At 45.1% G+C, this 19354-nt stretch overlaps 1 protein-coding gene across 3 annotated transcripts in view; it reads right to left on the reverse strand.

The window, feature by feature from the left end:
• ncoa2 (nuclear receptor coactivator 2) overlaps positions 1 to 19354 on the reverse strand; it is a 54480-nt gene that overhangs the window by 12106 nt on the left and 23020 nt on the right. For all 3 annotated transcript variants that reach the window (XM_058059399.1, XM_058059398.1, XM_058059400.1), the window contains exons 3-11: positions 17926 to 18033; positions 17419 to 17591; positions 14386 to 14489; positions 11006 to 11183; positions 8250 to 8441; positions 7074 to 7175; positions 5175 to 5315; positions 3981 to 4128; positions 2421 to 3765 (exon numbers count right to left, since the gene is read on the reverse strand). In XM_058059399.1, the coding sequence (XP_057915382.1) occupies positions 2421 to 3765; positions 3981 to 4128; positions 5175 to 5315; positions 7074 to 7175; positions 8250 to 8441; positions 11006 to 11183; positions 14386 to 14489; positions 17419 to 17591; positions 17926 to 18014 (2472 nt within the window). In that variant the 5' untranslated portion in view covers positions 18015 to 18033. The remainder of the gene's footprint in view (positions 1 to 2420; positions 3766 to 3980; positions 4129 to 5174; positions 5316 to 7073; positions 7176 to 8249; positions 8442 to 11005; positions 11184 to 14385; positions 14490 to 17418; positions 17592 to 17925; positions 18034 to 19354) is intronic.

The raw sequence follows: 19354 nt of genomic DNA on the forward strand, positions 1-19354 counted from the left end.
CTGGAGGAAAACGCGGGAAACCGGCCAATGAGGCGGGATGTAATCTGGAGGTTTAAGCACGAGGAAATGATATCAAATGAAGCATCCATGCAGCATCACGCCGGCGCTCTTATTTCCAAGTTGCTCCAAATGCCTCTCTCTCTCTCTTTCTCTCTCGTTGCTATCTCCATGGCAGCGGAGAGGACACGCAGGAGCATATGGCTCATCATTTTCACTCTGCCTGCCGAGGCTGGGCTCTCCTGGGGGTATCTACACCTCCCTCATCTCTACCCTCTTTGTTCGCTTCTACAGTGGTCCGCTTATTATCTCAGATAGTCACCTTATTTCCCCCCCTTTTTTTATTTTTAACATTCTACATTGAAACGTATGGCTTGCAAGCCCGCCTCAAAAGGAGCATATATCAGTGATGGTTTCTGGTGTGCTTTGGTGAGCATTTGTAAAAAGATCAATCACTGCACATTAGATGACCTGATTTCGCTCCTCCGTTGGTGCAACTGCGTCAATCTGCACCGCTGCTTCACGGCCGGGTCAGCATGAGAGTTTAAACTGCGTGACTGCGTGAGATAGAATATATCTCATCTCGTTTCATATTATCTACATACTGTATTTGTATATAACTCTGGGAAAAAAACTGTTGATTTTTGTTAATATTTGGGTTGTTTATTCATTCATTTTCTACCGCTTTTCCTCGCTGGAGCCTATCCCAGCTGTCTTCGGGCGTGAGGTCTGCACGCTAACCACTCATCTGGCTTCTTTCATCACAAACAAAAAGTTTGTTTCTACTTTTTTTCGGTTCTTTAGTAATCAGTAGTAGAACATCTGGAAGTTTTGGGAAAATATCAGTTCCCGACTAAAAAAGAAACATTCATTCATTTTCTACCGCTTATCCTCACGAGGGTCGCGGAGGTGCCGGAGCCTATCCCAGCTGTCTTCGGGCGTGAGGCGGGGTACACCCTGGACTGGTCGCCAGCCAATCACAGAGCACATATAGACAAACAACCATTCACACTCACATTCATACCTATGGACAATTTGGAGTGGCTAATTAACCTAGCATGTTTTTTTGGAATGTGGGAGGAAGCCTATCCCAGCTGTCTTCGGGCGAGAGGCGGGGTACACCCTGGACTGGTGGCCAGCCAATCACAGAGCACATATAGACAAACAACCATTCACACTCACATTCATACCTATGGACAATTTGGAGTCGCCAATTAACCTAGCATGTTTTTGGAATGTGGGAGGAAACCGGAGTACCCGGAGAAAACAAACGCGCATGCACGGGGAGAACATGCAAACTCCACACAGAGATGGCCGAGGGTGGAATTGAACCCTGGTCTCCTAGCTGTGAGGTCTGCACGCTGGGTTGTTTATATTGTTTATTTTTCTATATTGTGTATTTTTGCAGTAAAGTAAAGTAACAACCGTGTGGAAAAAAAGGTCATGATAAAATATGCTTCTTTTTTGTAAGCCGCCTTTCGGAATTTCGGAATCGTTGAAATTTCACCAGCAACACTCTCATTCCTATTCTTCCCCTCCTGTTTCCCCTTTCTTTCAGTGCCAGCCATGAACCCAGCCCGGTGCCAAACCTGCAGATTCCGGGCCAAACGCAAGCGGGATCAAATAGCCGGCGAAAGCCACAGGGGTGGGGGGCTCGGTCCAAATGTCACAGTTGTTTGAAGCTGAACGACAGCTTCCCGTTTTTCCCTGATGTTGCCGACCCACAGCCCCCCAAGATGGAAGTTACAATTTAAGATATCACTTTTGGGTCGTTCCGAGACACCTGTAGTTAAAAAGCAACCACTGCCAGGATTGTTAGGCGGCAACACAAACTGTTTTCATTTCAGCGGAGTAGCCAGGCCGATGTTGGCCGCCGTCCACGGTACTGCGGGCAAGCGAGATCTGATTGCATGCAGCACATGGCGTTGGGAGCAGGCGGTTTTTCTCTCTCTCTCACTCAGAAGTCGAAAATTGGCACTTGTCGCCTGCAGCTAATTGGTAGTGGCTGCTGCTACTTCTCGTTACATTGCAGACTGCGATACTTATTTAAATACCTCTAACGCCGGGGTGTCCAAAGAGTGGCTCAGGGGCCATTTGCAGCCAGTGTGTTATTTTTTTTGGTGGCATATTCTAAAAAATGAAGTTTGGGATGGAGTTTTTTTTCTAACATAGGCTCACTGTAATATCCTTGTAACATTTCCTTATATGGACGTTAGCTGTACAAGTGTGAAATTCAAGGGATAGGTGCAGATTTTGGAAGATCTAGAAAGCTTTGTGTCCAGAACTCAATATAAAAGGGCCAAAAAAAAAAAGTTGAGTGCAAAACTTGTCATGCACATGTTTCTCGTGGTGGCACAGAACCAGGGAAGTTTAATACCACCAACGGAATTCCGCTTTTAAACCATATAAAAAAAAAAACTGACCTGCTCAGCTTGGTCGTATCCGACATCTTGTTTCTCCGTTTTAACAAGCGGATGTTTCCCGACTTCCACCTTCACCTCGCCCGGCTCCAGCTTAGGAACCTTGTCCTTCAGCGCCGTGTCATCCTTATCCAGGAGGTAGCGGAGTAGAGCATTGTCCTTCTTCTTGGGGCTCAAGGGTTCCTGTTTTGGGGTGATTTCTCCCCCAGAAGCACCTTGGCCTTGCTCCTGCCCCAGCTCCTTACCGGTGGCCTCCGCGGTGAGCTTAGCCAGGTCCACGGGAGACGTGCTGTTCTGAAGGAGTTGGTGGAGGATTTTGTGTTTTTCTCTAAGAGAGGTGGTGTGAGTACTTCCTCCAGAATGACCACCTCGGACCCCAGTCCCAGCCTGGTCCTTCCCATCGCCTCCTGCAGTCGGAGACAAGGGGGTCTCCAGAGGCTCTGGTTTTGTAGTGAGAAGTTGTAGTAACTTAGTGTGTCCCTTGTTGTCATGGAGACGACTGTGAGCATCGTGGCCCTCAAGTGGCCCCTCCCTCTCGTCCTTAGGTTCAACAATGTTGCTTTCTGTTTGACCTGGGGTGTGCCCCCCTTGCCCCGCTTCTGTATGAGGCCCAAACGAATCCGCTGTACCGCTAGTTCCCCCTGCGCCGAGTTTTGACATGAGATGAGTGTTTACACCGGATCCGGGTGTGACACTTGCCGGAGAGCCTATCCTCCGATCTGGCGACCCCAGTGTGTGTGCATGAGGGGGGCCGTGCCCGTGTCCTACACCATGGCACTCGCTTAGAACCTGCAAGGCTGACAGGGAACTGCTCGTGTAGCTGTTGGCGTGGGTGCTTATTGCGCTACCACCTGCACCACCAGGCCCACCCCCGCACATCCCCACCGGGGACGGCGAGTGGAGCCCTCCTGCTACACGTGGGCTTCCTGCCCCGCCAGGACTCCCACGATGCCTGGGGGAGAGCATCGAGTTCTGCTGAGGCGCATGGGGTCCACCGGCCGGGCTGGGACTGGCACGAGAGGGACTGTTTATTCTCCAGTTCTGGCCCTGCTGGGGAGGTTGCATTCCTCCGGTGTGGCTGTGTGGTTGGGGGCAGCCTTGACGGTAGGCCTGCATGTGTCCCCCCCCTAAGGCGGCTGGTTCTCTGGGGCCGGCGGGGCCCGGAGGGGAGAAAGGCGTGCTGTTGCTGCTGATGGTCGTGTCCTGGCCCTGAGGTCCCGAGCCTGGCAAACTGCCCGGTGTTGGGGGGGTCATGGAGGGAGTGGAGGAGTTCATTGGCTTGGGAGCCATCCCTGTGGCCTGAGTGCCAGGACCCATGTCCTGGCCCATTCCGCATACTGTCTGCTCCCTGGAGTCACAACACAAACAAGCAATCAAAGTCCCGTCATGATGATATCTATATTAACTGCCAAAAGACTAAATTATCACTAATATAAATTAATTATGACATAATTCTATTGTCAATGACCTATATTACTGCTAACCAGTTCATGGCTCCATTACTTTAAAATATGCTAAGAAGCTCATGCTTTTTGAATGTCTGACACACATGGCGATACATACCTCTGCAGAATGTGCAGAGACATGTAGAGCTGAGGTTCGTTGGTGGCATGCGAGCGCACCAATTTGCTCTTCGTGTGGGCTGACACAATGGTTCCGTCCGAGAGGGAAAAGCGGTAGATGGGGCTGAATGCCTGGCCGTGGCGCAGCACTAAAAGAAAAAGAAGTGCAAAAAAAAAAGTACAGTATAGTTCAGTTCAGTTCATTTATTCAGTTTTCTACTGCTAAATCACAAGGGGGTGCTGGAGCCTATCCCAGCTGTCTTCGGGCGAGCGGCGGGGTACACCCTGGACTGGTCGCTAGCCAATCACAGGGCACATATAGACAAACAACCATTCACACTCACATTCATACCTATGGACAATTTGGAGTCGCTAATTAACCTAGCATGTTTTTGGAATGTGGGAGGAAACCGGAGTACTCGGAGAAAACACACAAACTCCACACAGAAATGGCCGAGGGTGGAATTGAACTGGGGTCTCCTCGCTGTGAGGCCAGTGCACAACCCACATGTACACCGTGCAGCCAGAAAACTAACATTCATTCATTTTCTGTCGCTCGTCCTCACGAGGGTCGCGGGGGGTGCTGGAGCCTATCCTAGCTGTTTTCAGGTGAGAGGCGGGGTATACCCTGGACTGGTCGCTAGCCAATCACAGGGCACATATAGACAAACAACCATTCACACTCACATTCATATCTATGGACAATTTGGAGTCGCTAATTAACCTAGCATGTTTTTGGAATGTGGGAGGAAACCGGAGTCCTCGCGGGGAGAACATGCAAACTCCACACAGAGGTGGCCGAGGGTGGAATTGAACTAGGTTCTCCAAGCTGTGTGGCCTGCGCGCTAAACACAGTCCGAGAAATATGATATTCTTTATTATTATATAGTAGTAGTGAGGCCTTTATTGATATATAATTGCCAAAAATAAAGGCAGGTCATTGAGGTGGCCAAGGGTGGAATTGAACTTGGGTCTCCAAGCAGTGAGGCCTAACCACTCGTCAGAAATCCCACGCATGCACGGGGGAGAACATACAAACTCCACACAGAGATGGCCGAGGTTGGGATTGAACTCTGGTCTCCTAGCTGTGAGATCCGCATGCTAACCACTCGACCACTGTGCAGCCCTAGTACAGTTTAGTTCCCCAACAAAAAAAAAAAATGGCGATAGTCGGCTTTGCGGTTGTGAGGTTTACCTTCCTGCTGATGGCGTTTGGCGAAGGACATTTCTCCGTCGTTCTGCAGGTGGAAACGCTGGATGCAACGCCGCACCAGGTCCTCCCAGCCTGGCTTCATGGAGGCCCGTAGCAGACTGGTATCCAGGGATGTTATCTTCCCTTGAAATAGCAAACATGGACGGAGATTAGGGAAGTCTTCTATGTACCTGTTGCACTGACAATGTTGCTTACTCCACTTGGACACAGGAGATTAAAAACACAACAACACGTCCATGTTTTTTATTGATTTCTGTGTGTTTATGCATGTTTAAAAAAAAACAGGTTTGTGTCAGTGCTCACAAGGGAAAACTCGACCTCCCACATTGCAGACAAACAATTGACTTTAATGTGTCGGATCCTAGCGGCTGTTCTCCAAAGCGATAATCATCTTACAATGCTAGCGTGGGGGAAGATTTATGGGCTGGTGACAAACGCAAGGGAGAGTCGTATGGGAGGAATTACGACCCGAGGACTCGCAGGACGTTACACCTGCACAATTTATTCACACGAAGATGCGTCGGTTTTGATGGACACACCCAGGAGAGCGGTATTCATTTAATATTGTAACATTATTGTGGTTTGGAGTGGTACAGTAAACCTCGGATATATCGGATTCAATTGTTCCCACTGGTTTTGTCCGATATAAGCGAAATCTGTTATATGCGTATACCGGAAAATGTCCGTTTTACGCATATATCGGATTTATATCCGGTATATGCGTAAATCGGATTTTATCCGTTATAAAAAGGCACTTCCTTGACTATGTTTCCAATGTACCTGGACGCGCAGGCAACGCTGCAAATTATGTCGTATAGCGGCCTGTTACGATTCGGCGAATCGGAGCGCTACGATGCGGCCATCCGATATATGCGAGGGAAATTTAATGGAAATGCATTGGAACGGGACTGGAGATTTTGTCCGATATAAGCGAAATCTGTTATATGCGTATACCGGAAAATGTCCGTTTTACGCATATATCGGATTTATATCCGGTATATGCGTAAATCGGATTTAATCCGTTATAAAAAGGCACTTCCTTGACTATGTTTCCAATGTACCTGGACGCGCAGGCAACGCTGCAAATGATGTCGTATAGCGGCCTGTTACGATTCGGCGAATCGGAGCGCCACGATGCGGCCATCCGATATATGCGAGGGAAATTTAATGGAAATGCATTGGAACGGGACTGGAGATTTTGTCCGAAATAGGCGAAATCCGTTATAAAAAATCCGATATATGCAACAAATTGTTATTGGAAATGCATTACAGAAAAATCGGTTCTTTTTTATCTGTCCGTTGTGAGCAAATTTCCGATATATCCGAGTCCGATATATCCGAGGTTTACTGTATTTAGAGGTTATCACATGGTTTGTCTGGTATCAGGCCAGGTATCATGCCCCAAGTGTCAGTATCAGCCCGAGACCGAAGGATTCTAGCACACGGGGGCATGATACCTGGCCTGATACCATACAAACCATGTGATGATCTTATTATCACATACTATTTAATCATGAGCTTATTATCACATACTTTCGTTTTTCCCAAACGTTCCATTTCTAATATTCTGTTTGCTATTTTCCTTATTTTGTCTTTCGCCGGGAGTGTCAACCGCTGACATGTTGACAGAGCACAGACGGCAGCAAACCAAACGCTTGTGCGCTGTTCTCTGATTGGTTGTTTCACGGGTGGACAGTGGACATGGTTAAACTCTATATTTTATCAGTATCACTGCCCTGGGATTTGACACGGTATCATTTCGGCCTTTTCCCGTATCATTCATGGGCGGTTTCTAGGGTACAGGGCCAATTAATACTGTAGTATGTGATAATCATTTAATATTGTAATATTATTGTGGTTTGGAGTGGTATGTTTGGGTACCTTGTAGGTCTTGGCGTGTGGTGAAGCTCTCATGTGTCGAAAGCATGGGTCTCTCCTTCATGGGGACCCTGCGAGCCACGCAGATCAGGCACGACTGGAAATCTAAGGAGAGCGATGGAGAGAAGAAATAGATGAGCATAGGACAGATATAGAAAGGGCGAAGGCGGATGGAGGGGGGGGCGGTTAGACGGCTGTGATGGAGAAGGGTAAGGAAAATGAAATGCATGTTATTCCCAGGCAGAATAATTAATACGGTTATAAATGAGGATGGGGAACAGGGCTCCCCTGTTTTTCCTTTCATGAGGAGAAGCAGCTATGACTGGGGGGGAGGGGGAATGATAGAGTGTGACCTTTGAGTGTGTGTGTGTGTGTGTGTAACTGGTCCCACCTACAGTGTAGTGCCATCTCACTAATAAACCCCCCCCTTCCTAGCATCTCAATAATATCCACACACAATATCCCATTCCGATCCTATGGGTGGTCCGCCACATAGATCAGTGAACTCTCACTCCTTCCATTGTTTATGGCTGCACAAATTCTTGCAAATATAACCCCCCCCCCCACTCCAACCCTCCTAGTTTACTTAGTTTTAAAAACAACTACTCCCGTTTTTTTAAGCAGCCGCCACCGCACAGATGCAGCCAAGGAGGACAAAGGACAAGTTGAGACAAAGCTGGGGAGTTTTCACACTATTGTAATTGCACATTTGCAGCTTAGCAGGAAGGAGGTGGGGTGGGTGGGGGTGGGGGAGAAAGTGGTTGCTTGTCAAATTCAGGGAGAAAATAAAGTTTAGTTGCACAATACTGCAATTGCTTTGGGAGTAATGTGGGCCAATACTTTGCAAAAATGCTGACTCGGAAGTTTCTGCAAAAACTAAAAAAGTTGTGGTGTTCAGCCATAAAAATATAAAAAAAAAATGTATTTGAGTAAGTCGCTATAAGAAGTGTCAAACACGTATCTAGGAATGTAGATATGAATGTCACTAATGCACTTAAAGTGGCAGCGGAACAGATTCCCCACTGAGTTCAGAAATATTTCCATGGATTTATAATACTATAATCTAGCAATATGGCAGCTTCTGCACAAATATTTACATTAAGTAAGCACCGCGACTATATGGACTTTTGATTCGTGCTCCTCGGCCAATGAGCATCGGTCACACGGCCGCTTCCGTACCGTCTCCTTCCTCCTTGATGGACTTGGGTTCCGAGACGGCGAAGCATTGCATGGTCTCGTATTTCTGCTGCTGCTGCTGCTCGTGCTCGTGCTGCTCGTCCTGGTTCTCGCTGTGGGGGTTCACCAGCATGCGGCAGTTGAAGGTGTGACTGTTTCGTCTCGGACCCTCGCTGGACCAGGGCACGCCGTTCACTACAGGGAAGCAAAGGACATCGTGCAAGTTACTGTAAAAAGGGCGGAGCTACAACACTTAAGCTCGACCTTAAGGACCTAGACTTCATGGATTTTGTGTCTAAATGTTAGTCAAAGATCCTCTATATACTTGGAACCCTTTGCTGTTTTTAGGATCTTGTCAGAGATTCTCTTTATGAAAAGGATTGTTTTGCTGTTTTTGGGAATGTATGCAAAAACGCGTGTCGAAACGCGTGTCAAAAACACGAGTCAAAGATTCTCTATATGATAACAGGAACCCTCTGCTGTTTTTAAGGATCTTCTGCAAAAATTACAGAATTTTGTTGCCGTTTTTGGAGATGTACTAAAAAGCCTGTTAAAGATCCTCAAAGGACTTGGAACCCTCTGCTGTTTTTAAGGATCTACTGCAAACATGCTTGTCAAAGATCCTCTTTACGACAGGAATGTACTGCAAAGATTCCCTATATGCTTGCAACATTGCTGTTTTTAGGAATGTAATACAAAAATTTTTGATTTGCTGTTTTTGGAAATGTACAAAAAAAACTGGCAAAGATCCTCTAAATGCTTGGAAGCGTCTGCTGTTTTTAAGGATCTACTGCAAACATACTTGTCAAAGATCCTCTTTATGACAACAGGAATGTTTTGCTGTTTTTAGGAATGTACTGCAAAAACACTTGTAAAAGATCTTCTATATGATAGCGGAACAACAACAACAGAGGGTTTTGTTGTTTTTAAGGATCTACTGTAAACATGCTTGTCAAAGATCCTCTTTATGAGAGCAATGTTTTGCTGTTTTTAGGAATGTACTGCAAAGATTACCTATGGTATGCTTGGAACACTGCTGTTTTTAGGAATGTACTGCAAAGATTACCTATAGTATGCTTGGAACACTGCTGTTTTTAGGAATGTACTGCAAAAACACTAGTCAAAGATCCTCTATATGATAGGAACCTTCTGCTGTTTTTATGGATGTCCTGCAAAAATGCTTGATTTGCTGTTTTTGGAAATGTACAAAAAACCTGTCAAAGATCCTCTAAATGCTTGGAAGCCTCTGCTGTTTTTAAGGATCTACTGCTTGTCAAAGATCCTTTTTATGACAGGAATGTACTGCAAAAACACTAGTCAAAGATCCTCTATTTAATAGGAACCTTCTGCTGTTTTTAAGGATGTACTGCAAAAATTATTGATTTGCTGTTTTTGGAAATGTACAAAAAAAAACCTGGCAAAGGTCCTCTAAATGTTTGGTAGCCTCTGCTGTTTTTAAGCATCTACTGCTTGTCAAAGATCCTCTTTATGACAGGAATGTTTTGCTGTTTTTAGGAATGTACTGCAAAAACACTAGTCAAAGATCCTCTATATGATCGAGGAACAACAACAGAGGGTTCTGTTGTTTTTAAGGCTCTACTGCAAACATGCTTGTCAAAGATCCTAGTTATGACAGGATTGTTTTGCTGTTTTTGGACATGTATTAAATAGCCAGTCAAAGATCCTCTAAATGCTTGATGAGTGAAGATCAAGTTTGTGGTTTAAATCTGATGTTGTGCTTTCCATTGTTTGAAACTTATGTAAGTAATAACATTATTAGATTACTCCATGACATTATTATAGACCAGTTCATGTGATCTGATCTAGATCTATCTAAGGCTCAAAATGACAGTTTTTCCTCCAAAAAAGTACCAAAAGGCCAACATACGCATGTCCTTGAAAAGCCTATTGCCAAGTTTTCTTCCTCTACCCAACGCACACAAGAAAAGACGCACACAACTCCTTTCGCTCTAGCAAACTCCCATCCCACTCCATCTGGTTTGTGATCTCATTTGGTGCATCGATAATCTCCCAGTATCTGGGACACAGCCTCGCTGATGGTTTCCTGGGTGCTCTTCTCGGCGCTGCTCTCCCGCCCAGATGGCTGGGCACTCAGACCTCAATCCGGAGCACCGGGAGAGAAGAGAGGGGGGGGGGGGGGGGGAAGGGGGGATGGAGGGAAATCTCCTGACATACATTGCAAATCACCTCCAGCGCTTGGTCCAAAGCAGAGGTACGTGGGGACAGGGTGTCAAATGTTGGCGGAAAAGCTACAAAAACGGGAACATGGTAATAGCGTGAGAAAAGATGAGAACATCAGAAGGGAGCCATGATGTTGCTGACAGGGGAAAGTAGCTGAAAAAGGAAGTTAATTAGCTGGGAAGGGAGGGAGAGGACAAGGGGGACCAGTGCCTGTCTGCGTTGGGTGAAAATTAGGGAAGAGCGAGGATTTTGGGAGGGACTGCGGGGCCGTTTTTATTAAACCAAATACCCTTCATAATTTTTTTTTTTTTTTTTTATAATGGTGACAGTTTGAGCCTGGGATGAATGAATTCAGGTCACATGATTTCCTACGGGGAACCGTATTGAAATAAAGTTAAACAGCATCACAAGAAACCACCTTTTCGACCTTCTGTGTCTTTTGACGTGTCAAAAACGAGACCCCGAGCGGTGAAAATTGGCTCAGTTCTGCGCCGAAGTGGGCGTGACGCAACGTGTTAAGATGGGGGATATACAGAAGTGATAGCTGGGAGGCTCACCGAGGGATTTGGGCAGCAGGTTCTTAATGAACTCGGCGTGATCCCCGACGTGCAGCACGCTGTAGACGCTGGTGTTCATCAGCTCCTCCTGGTTGTAGTGCAGATACTGGGTCACGTTCTCAGACACAAATACGATGTTGCCCTCCATGTTCACCACGAAGAAGAAACCGTCCAGGGCCTGAAGAGTAGAAAAAGGTATGCAAAAAAACGGTAGATTCGATATCCATGCACAAATATGCATGTTATCGGGATAAAACAGTTGTTTGTTCATTTGCTGCAGTGTTGCTGACCTAGCATGCTCTGCGTCTAAAAACAGATATAATACACTTTGTACATTCATCACTCTTGCAGAGTGACAGAAAGCAGGCTAAAAGCATGCGCCTGCAGGAAAAAAAAAAAAAAAAAAAAAGAGGATGTGCAGGAGAAGGAACACTTAATTGAAAGAATACAGCCCCAGGTCAGCCATTACACACAAGATGGTGGCAATTAGGCCATCAAATCACCCACAGCTCTTAAAAGAGAAAGCTGTAAACTCCGATGTGGAGAGACAAGACATGCATGCTGAGGTGTTATAATAATAATCATGATACTTATGTATATGTAAAAAGTACTCAACATAACGACTTCGATCATTTGGCGGCGCGCTCAAGTGCATTCGGTGTGAAGAAAGGCCACACGGACCCGGGGACAAGTAGGGCAAAACAGAAAACGGAGCAAACACAACTCCGCGCTGCCAAACTCTTGCCTCCCTTCCAGACAACGCTTACATAACGCCGTTGGCCAATATGGCCGCTCGCAGCGTTCTTGATTATAGATACGCTGCGCAGATGGCGGGCCGCTGTCACACATCGATGTACTTTGGATGTCTGTTTTCATGGCGGGTTTGATGCATGGAAATGTTATGTTTGTGTTAGCCCTGAAACACGCAGTACTCGGTTTTAAGTTGACACAGTGGTTAAAGGTTGCCATACATTATCAAAGGAATGAGAGGGGGAGGGGGGCAAAGCCTTCCATCACCTTTCAGACATTGCACTGCAATATCGGGTGTGTGTATGTATTGCACTTTGCATTTTAGAAGACCTCGGCATGCATCTGGCCCATTTAAATCCATGTTCTGCAGCAACCAGGAAGTGAAAAAGCAGGAGCGGTTATGCATTGAAGAGAAATTGTAACACGTGCACACACAGTTTGGTTGCAAATGTATAGTATAAGAACAATTTTTTTTTGTGTTGTTTAAGTTGTGGCATGGTTGTTTACATATTTTGGCTGAATATGTTTAGCTAAATTTGTGTCAAAGCTTGTAATGTATCTTCAAAAAAAGCACTTTTTTTTTGGTTGACAACTGATATTTTGCTGAAACTTACCTCTGTTCTACTGCTGGTAACAAAAAAAAGAAAAGAAAAAGGGGGCCTATCCCAGCTGTCTTCCGCCGAGAGGCATTGTACACCCTGGACCGGTGGCCAGCCAATCACAGGGCACATATAGACAAACAACCATTCACACTCACATTCATACCTATGGACAATTTGGAGTCGCTAATTAACCTAGCATGTTTTTGGAATGTGGGAGAAAACCCACGCATGCACGGGGAGAACATGCAAACTCCACACTGATATGGCCGAGGGTGGAATTGAACTCGGGTCTCCTAGCTGTGTGGCTTGTGTGCAAGCCACATGTACACCGTGCAGCCGGAAAACTAACATTCATTCATTAATTTGGTCGCGGGGGTGCTGGAGCCTATCCCAGCTGTCTTCGGGCAAGAGGCGGAGTATACACCCTGGACTGGTCGCCAGCCAATCACAGGGCACAAATAGACAAACAACCATTCACACTCACATTCATACCTATGGACAATTTGATATTGCTAATTAACCTAGCATGTTTTTGGAATGTGGGAGGAAACCGGAGTACCCACGCATCCACGGGGAGAACATGCAAACTCCACACAGAGATGGCCGAGCGTGGAATTGAACTCGGGTCTCCTAGCTGTGTGGCCTGCGCGCTAACCACAGCCAGAGAAATATGATGTTCTTTATTATTGTATAGTAGAAGTGAGGCCTTTATTGATATATAATTGTCAAAAATAAAGGCAGGTCATTGAGGTGGCCAAGGGTGGAATTGAACTTGGGTCTCCAAGCTGTGAGGCTTAACCACTCGACCACTGTGCAGCCTCCTTTGGTACATACCATGTCTTTTTAGCCCGAGAACACAATATTCTGTGTGTCTTGAAAAAAATCGGTCAGTAGGTCCACACTAAAACTTGTGATGCTCGGAACACAGAGTTCACATAGGATTGTAAGGTTTATAGTGTGTCTTTCTGTGTAAATATAATATTATATATACAACATGGACGCCTATGGCTAATTGAGATGGAGTTTTACAGCTCTGATTTACAGTATGCCGGGTACACCTATGGACAATTTAGAGTCGACAATTAACTTTTGGAATGCAGGATAAAAACCGTAGTACCCGGAGAAAACCCACACATGCATGGGGAGAACATGCAAACTCCACTCAGAAACGGCCAACATGCTAACCACTAAGTCACCGTGCAGGCATGATATATATTTCATCTTAATCATTGTGTTTATATGACTTTGTTTTCAGTGTCTTTTTCCTCTTGTAGTATTTATTTATATATGAAACTTTATGAATTTGGCTGGAGCGGAGCGGGTGTGAATGGCCGAACGCTGAGATTTTTTTTTTTTTTTTGGTTGGAGGGCCGGCTGACAGATGGGAAAGCATGCAGGCAGCACGGCGGCTATATTTAGCTCAGAGTCAGTATGTCGATTTGGTGACGCTGGACCAGGACAGGAGAGCTATAAATATTCTATGACAGGACAGATCTGAAGGCGAATGAAGAGAATACGGGTGAGAGAGAGAGAGAGAGAAGGGGGGGGTGGGGGGGGGGGGGGGGCTAGGGAGGGAAAAGTGAATTGAAGAAGTGAGCGAGAGAAAAGGGAGGGAGGATGTGAGCGTGAGGACAGGGCTCAATGGAGTGATTCATTCATCAGGCTCTTGCTTTCTTTCCCATTATACGTAAGCACTTCAGTGGCCCTCCGCAGGACAATGAGGCCATTGCTGCGCTCTGTGATTTACAGCCAATCCGGGGCAGATACAAGATGCTGGCAAGCTTTTACTCCACATACACATACACACACACACACGGACACTTTTAGCCCATTTGCCATCGTCTCGGAGGACGGCTCTTAAATATATATCAATCAAGGATTAAATTATGGAGCCTATGCTGGAATGAGAGCTTCAAAGTCAGCGTGGGGGGTAGTGGGTGAGTAGTAGTGGGGGGGTAATTGTGTGCTCATATCTGTGATGTTAAATTCTCGTGGCATCATCAGTCAAGAAAAAGCCTCGCTACCCACCTCCAGCATCATTGGTCCCAAGGCATCTTTGTCAATCACACTCTGGCCCGTCGATGACACATCGGACTTCTGTACCTCCTCCTCATTGGCTGCGGCCGCTTTCTCTGTTGGCGAATGCGTGAAAGTTAAAACATAAAAAAAAAGAAATCTACATCACAGAAAAGAAAACCAAGAACTGACCTACTACATGTAAATGTTATTTCTTTTTTTATGCTGTCATTTATTTGTTTCGCAGGTTGCCGTGGCTACAACAAAAGGTTGTTAGTGAGCGCCGGATGCATTATGTTGTCATGTGCAATTACAGAAACACTGTGGGAGTACATAATAATACAAATAAAGGATAATTCTTTGTGTTCCACGGCTGCAGAAGTGGAAAATTATTCTCTGAGAGGAGGATTCAGATTTTAAGACGACATTGCAAAAAAAACAAAAAAAAACAAACCCACAATTCATTGCCTATTGAGGTTGTTAGCATCCTTTGTTTCGAGTGAACAATAGTAATTAAAGAGAGAATGGCTGTGATACTGGTGCCGGAACTGATAAACGTGTTGGATCAATCACTTTTATTGTAGATGTTGATCTGAAATCAGAAAAAAAGGCGTAAAAAAACCCAACCAATCACAGCCTTTACAGTCTGCATAGAAGGAAAGATATTGCAAAAACGCTAGTAAAAGAGCACTTCCTGTTTTTAGGAATCTGCCGCCTTACATCTGGATGAACACGTCTGAAAAAACAAACACACACACACACACACACAGACCCACATTCATCTCTTTCAGAGTTAATGATGTTTGTATCAGCGGGACCCTCTTCTGGCCCAACGGGGCGCCGTATAGCGGCACAGCTGCCCTGGGTACCGACCCATCACTCAATGTCAGCGTGGCCCCTCACTGGCCCTCTCTGTCCGTTTCAAGAAGTGTGCCACAGACTGAGGGAGGAACCGATCACTTGTAAAAAAAAAAAGCGGTCCCTTGCGGGTGCTAAATATAATCCATAACAAGCCGACGACTGTCATCGGCGTGGTGGCTATCTCAGGCAGCGGCCAGTGAAGGCAGCAGTGTTGACATGAACAAGCAGTTGCAGTGTGAAGAAAGCTGTAAAAAAAACTCGCTGGCGCCATAAAACAGGTACCATCTCTTTAGATCAGGGGTCTCAAACACGCGGCCTGTGGGCCACATTAGCTTGAGGGCCCCCGCCTTGATATGAAAGTTTAATGTTAGTGCGGCCCGCGCAAGTTTGATATGGATGCTGTATGGTATCATGTACCCAGAAAAAAAATTATTACGTTTGATTCATGTTCATGTTAAAGGTTAAATAACTGTTAATAGTTATCCTCCCTATCCGTGTGGAAGTGGTAAGTTTTTGGCTATTTAAGTTTAAAGGAAATAACTTGAAGGCTACCGTTTAGGTGGCTAGCTCTCTAGTTTGCGAGTTAGCATGTGTCTCAAGACCCTGCAGTTGCGCAATCTGTTGTAAATAAAAAAAGTTTTTTTTTTTTAGGCATAAAGAGGTGATGATGCCACTCCACAATAGAAGAAAGCATGTTTGGTTCGGTTTTAAACTACAACAATGCAAACTATGCCTGCACTTAAAACCCGCAGAGCATGCTGGATAACCTCACGTTACAGAGTGACAAATAAAGACATATTTCTAATGTTTGTTTTTTTTTAGGCATAAAGAGGTGATGATGCCACTCCACAATAGAAGAAAGCATGTTTGGTTCGGTTTTAAACTAGAACAATGCAAACTATGCCTGCACTTACAACCCGCAGAGCATGCTGGATAACCTCACTAAAGGGTGATGATGGATCCCGCTGACAAACCAGTTCACAACCACCATAATGTATACTCATTCATTCATTCATTTTCTACCGCTTTTTCCTCACGAGGGTCGCGGGGGGTGCTGGAGCCTATCCCAGCTGTCTTCGGGCGAGAGGCGGGGTACACCCTGGACTGGTGGCCAGCCAATCACAGGGCACATATAGACAAACAACCATTCACACTCACATTCATACCTATGGACAATTTGGAGTGGCCAATTAACCTAGCATGTTTTTGGAATGTGGGAGGAAACCGGAGTACCCGGAGAAAACCCACGCATGCACGGGGAGAACATGGGGAGAGATGGCCGAGGGCGGGGACCGAACCCTGGTCTCCTAGCTGTGAGGTCTGCGCACTAACCACCAGACCGCCGTGCCGCCATAATGTATACTGTACATAATAAAATTATGTGGCTCGAATGTATGAAGAGATGTGTGAGAAATTTCAAGCCCAATCGATTCATGAGGTTCGCTGTGTGGTACGGTATATTTGTACGAAAAAAATCATACACAACACACCAGCGTACAAACAGTAGCATAGACTCAGAGGGTGTTTCTCATGTTACATAAGGCTGGGCTCCCTGTCACAGAAAACAAGATGACATCAGTGTTGTCCACGTATAATTAGACTTCTTCAGCTTGAGCTTCAGTCTAAACTTACTCAGCTACACACATTTCTATGACTTCCTAAAAGTTACACATCTCCAACGACATGTGAATCTATTATAAATTCCAGCAAATGCAATTTACTGGCTGATTAAAAACAATTTTAAGGACAACGGAGCTCCTGAAATCTTATGTGTTTTTGATCCAAGAAAGATCTTAAATGACTACAAGGACCTCAAATGAGCATCTGGCAAACAATTCAGCCACAGTGAGATTGATTTAGCTGGTGTTCTGGCTCAGGATAGAAAGCGAGGGAAGCCAACAGTGTGCTCCTGATTACTAAGCACATTACATGATGACGCGATGAAGAGAGCGTTATTATTATTCCATAATAAATTGATCCCAAAATCTAATAAAAACACATTTGGCTTTCATTGGCTTGGTTATTTTGGTCGTCAATCTGCACCAAACATTCCAAATATGGCATAATCTAAATATGGCACAATAGATCAGTGTTTTAGCAAGAAAAGAAGACTTCAGTGGAGGCACGGCAGCTTGAGAAAAATAGTGAAAATAGTGAAAAGTGTTATATTCACTGAGGTGGTACCTTGCTCCTTTATCTGTCTGATCTGCTTCACAGTTTCCTTTAGGATTGCACATTTGTCGGGCTTGACGTTAAAGTTGTCAATGTCGTTGAAGTTGGCGAAGATCAGCTCCGCTAGCTCTTCTATGTATTTGTTCTCGTGCTCGCGGTTGCGCTTCTCGTTGCTCCGCTTGGGACTGTGGACAAAACAGAGAAAGTATAAAAAGTGGGGTGAGAAAATGCAGTATTTGTCGTTCAATTCGAGTTCAATGAAATAAAACGTGCAAGGGAGGAAAAAAAACATGGTGCAGAAAAAGCGCGTGAAGAAAGCTCTCATTTTCCTAGCTGCTAAATGACAGCGCTGAACTCCTACTATAAATCTTGGCAAGAGGCGCTAGCGCACTCAATTTTGCTCCAAGTACCTTCAACGCCCCTTCATAGAGTCCTGCATGGATTCATGTTGACAAAATAGTGCTTGTAAGATGAATTTTTTTGCAGATTAATTTACACGGCTCGGTGCAAAGTGCTCACCTGGGTCCAAGAAGTTCAGCCGAACATTCTTTACGTTTCCGTAACTCTGCCCTTGCAGGGTCAGATGAGCTTTCCCCGACGCCACTCATCCTCAAAGCATATCAGCCTCTGGAAGGTGGAGAAAATGAAGCAGGTCATGAAAAACTGAATGTGACTGAAGTATAGCGATAGGCGTGATTATTTTTATTTTCACTCAGGAAAAGGTAGAAGTTAAAAATCACAGCAATAATCTGCACCGACGACATTCAAAACTGCGCCCAGAATGCCAATATTTACAGTCAAAATGGTAGAATAGCTTGACAGTGGAGTCTAGTGATGGGCATAATAACCAATCATTGGCACTTTAACCGTGGAAAAGGTAGAAACTGAAAACCACCAGCGTTATGTGCACCCAACAATATTGAAGACTGCATGCAAGATGTCGGTATGGTGCAATAGCTTTACAGTGGAGTCTAGTGATGGGCATAATAACCAATCATTGACACTTTAACCGTGGAAAAGGTAGAAACTGAAAACCACCAGCGCCATGTGCACCCAACAATATTCAAGATGTCAGTATGGTACAATAGTTTGTGAGTAGAGTCTAGTGGTGGGCATAATAACCCATCATTGAAAACTGTGGAAAAGTTAGAAACTGAAAACCACCAGCGTAATGTACACCCGACAATATTCAAGATGTCAGTATGGTACAATAGTTTGTGAGTGGAGTCTAGTGATGGGCATAATAACCAATCAATCACTGAAAACTGTGGAAAAGGTAGAAACCGAAAACCACCAGTGTCATATACACCCAACAATATTCAAGACTTAATGCAAGATGTCAGTATGTTACATTAGCTTGTCAGTGGAGTCTAGTGATGGGCATAACAACCAATCATTGACACATTAACCATGGAAAAAAGGTAGAAACTGAAAACCACCAGCGTCATATGCACCCAACAATATTCAAGACTTAATGCAAGATGTCAGAATGATACAATAGCTTTTCAGTGGAAACTAGTGATGGGCATAATAACCAATCATTGAAAACTGGAAAAGGTAGAAACCGAAAACCACCGGCGTCATATGCAACCAACAATATTCAAGACTTAATGCAAGATGTCAGTATGGTACAATAGCTTGTCAGTGGAATCTAGTGATGGGCATAACAACCAATCATTGACACATTAACCATGGAAAAAAGGTAGAAACCGAAAACCACCAGCGTCATATGCACCCAACAATATTCAAGACTTAATGCAAGATGTCAGTATGGTACAATAGCTTGTCAGTGGAAACTAGCGATGGGCATAATAACCAATCATTGACACATTTACTGTGGAAAAGGTAGAAACTGAAAACCACCGTTAACTGTTAAGTGTACCCAACAATATTCAAGACTGCATGCAAGATGTCAGTATGGTACAATAGCTTGTCCGTGGAGTCTAGT

Source organism: Doryrhamphus excisus, chromosome 21, assembly GCF_030265055.1.
Source record: "Doryrhamphus excisus isolate RoL2022-K1 chromosome 21, RoL_Dexc_1.0, whole genome shotgun sequence".
In the NCBI taxonomy this organism is placed as follows: Eukaryota; Metazoa; Chordata; class Actinopteri; order Syngnathiformes; family Syngnathidae; genus Doryrhamphus; species Doryrhamphus excisus.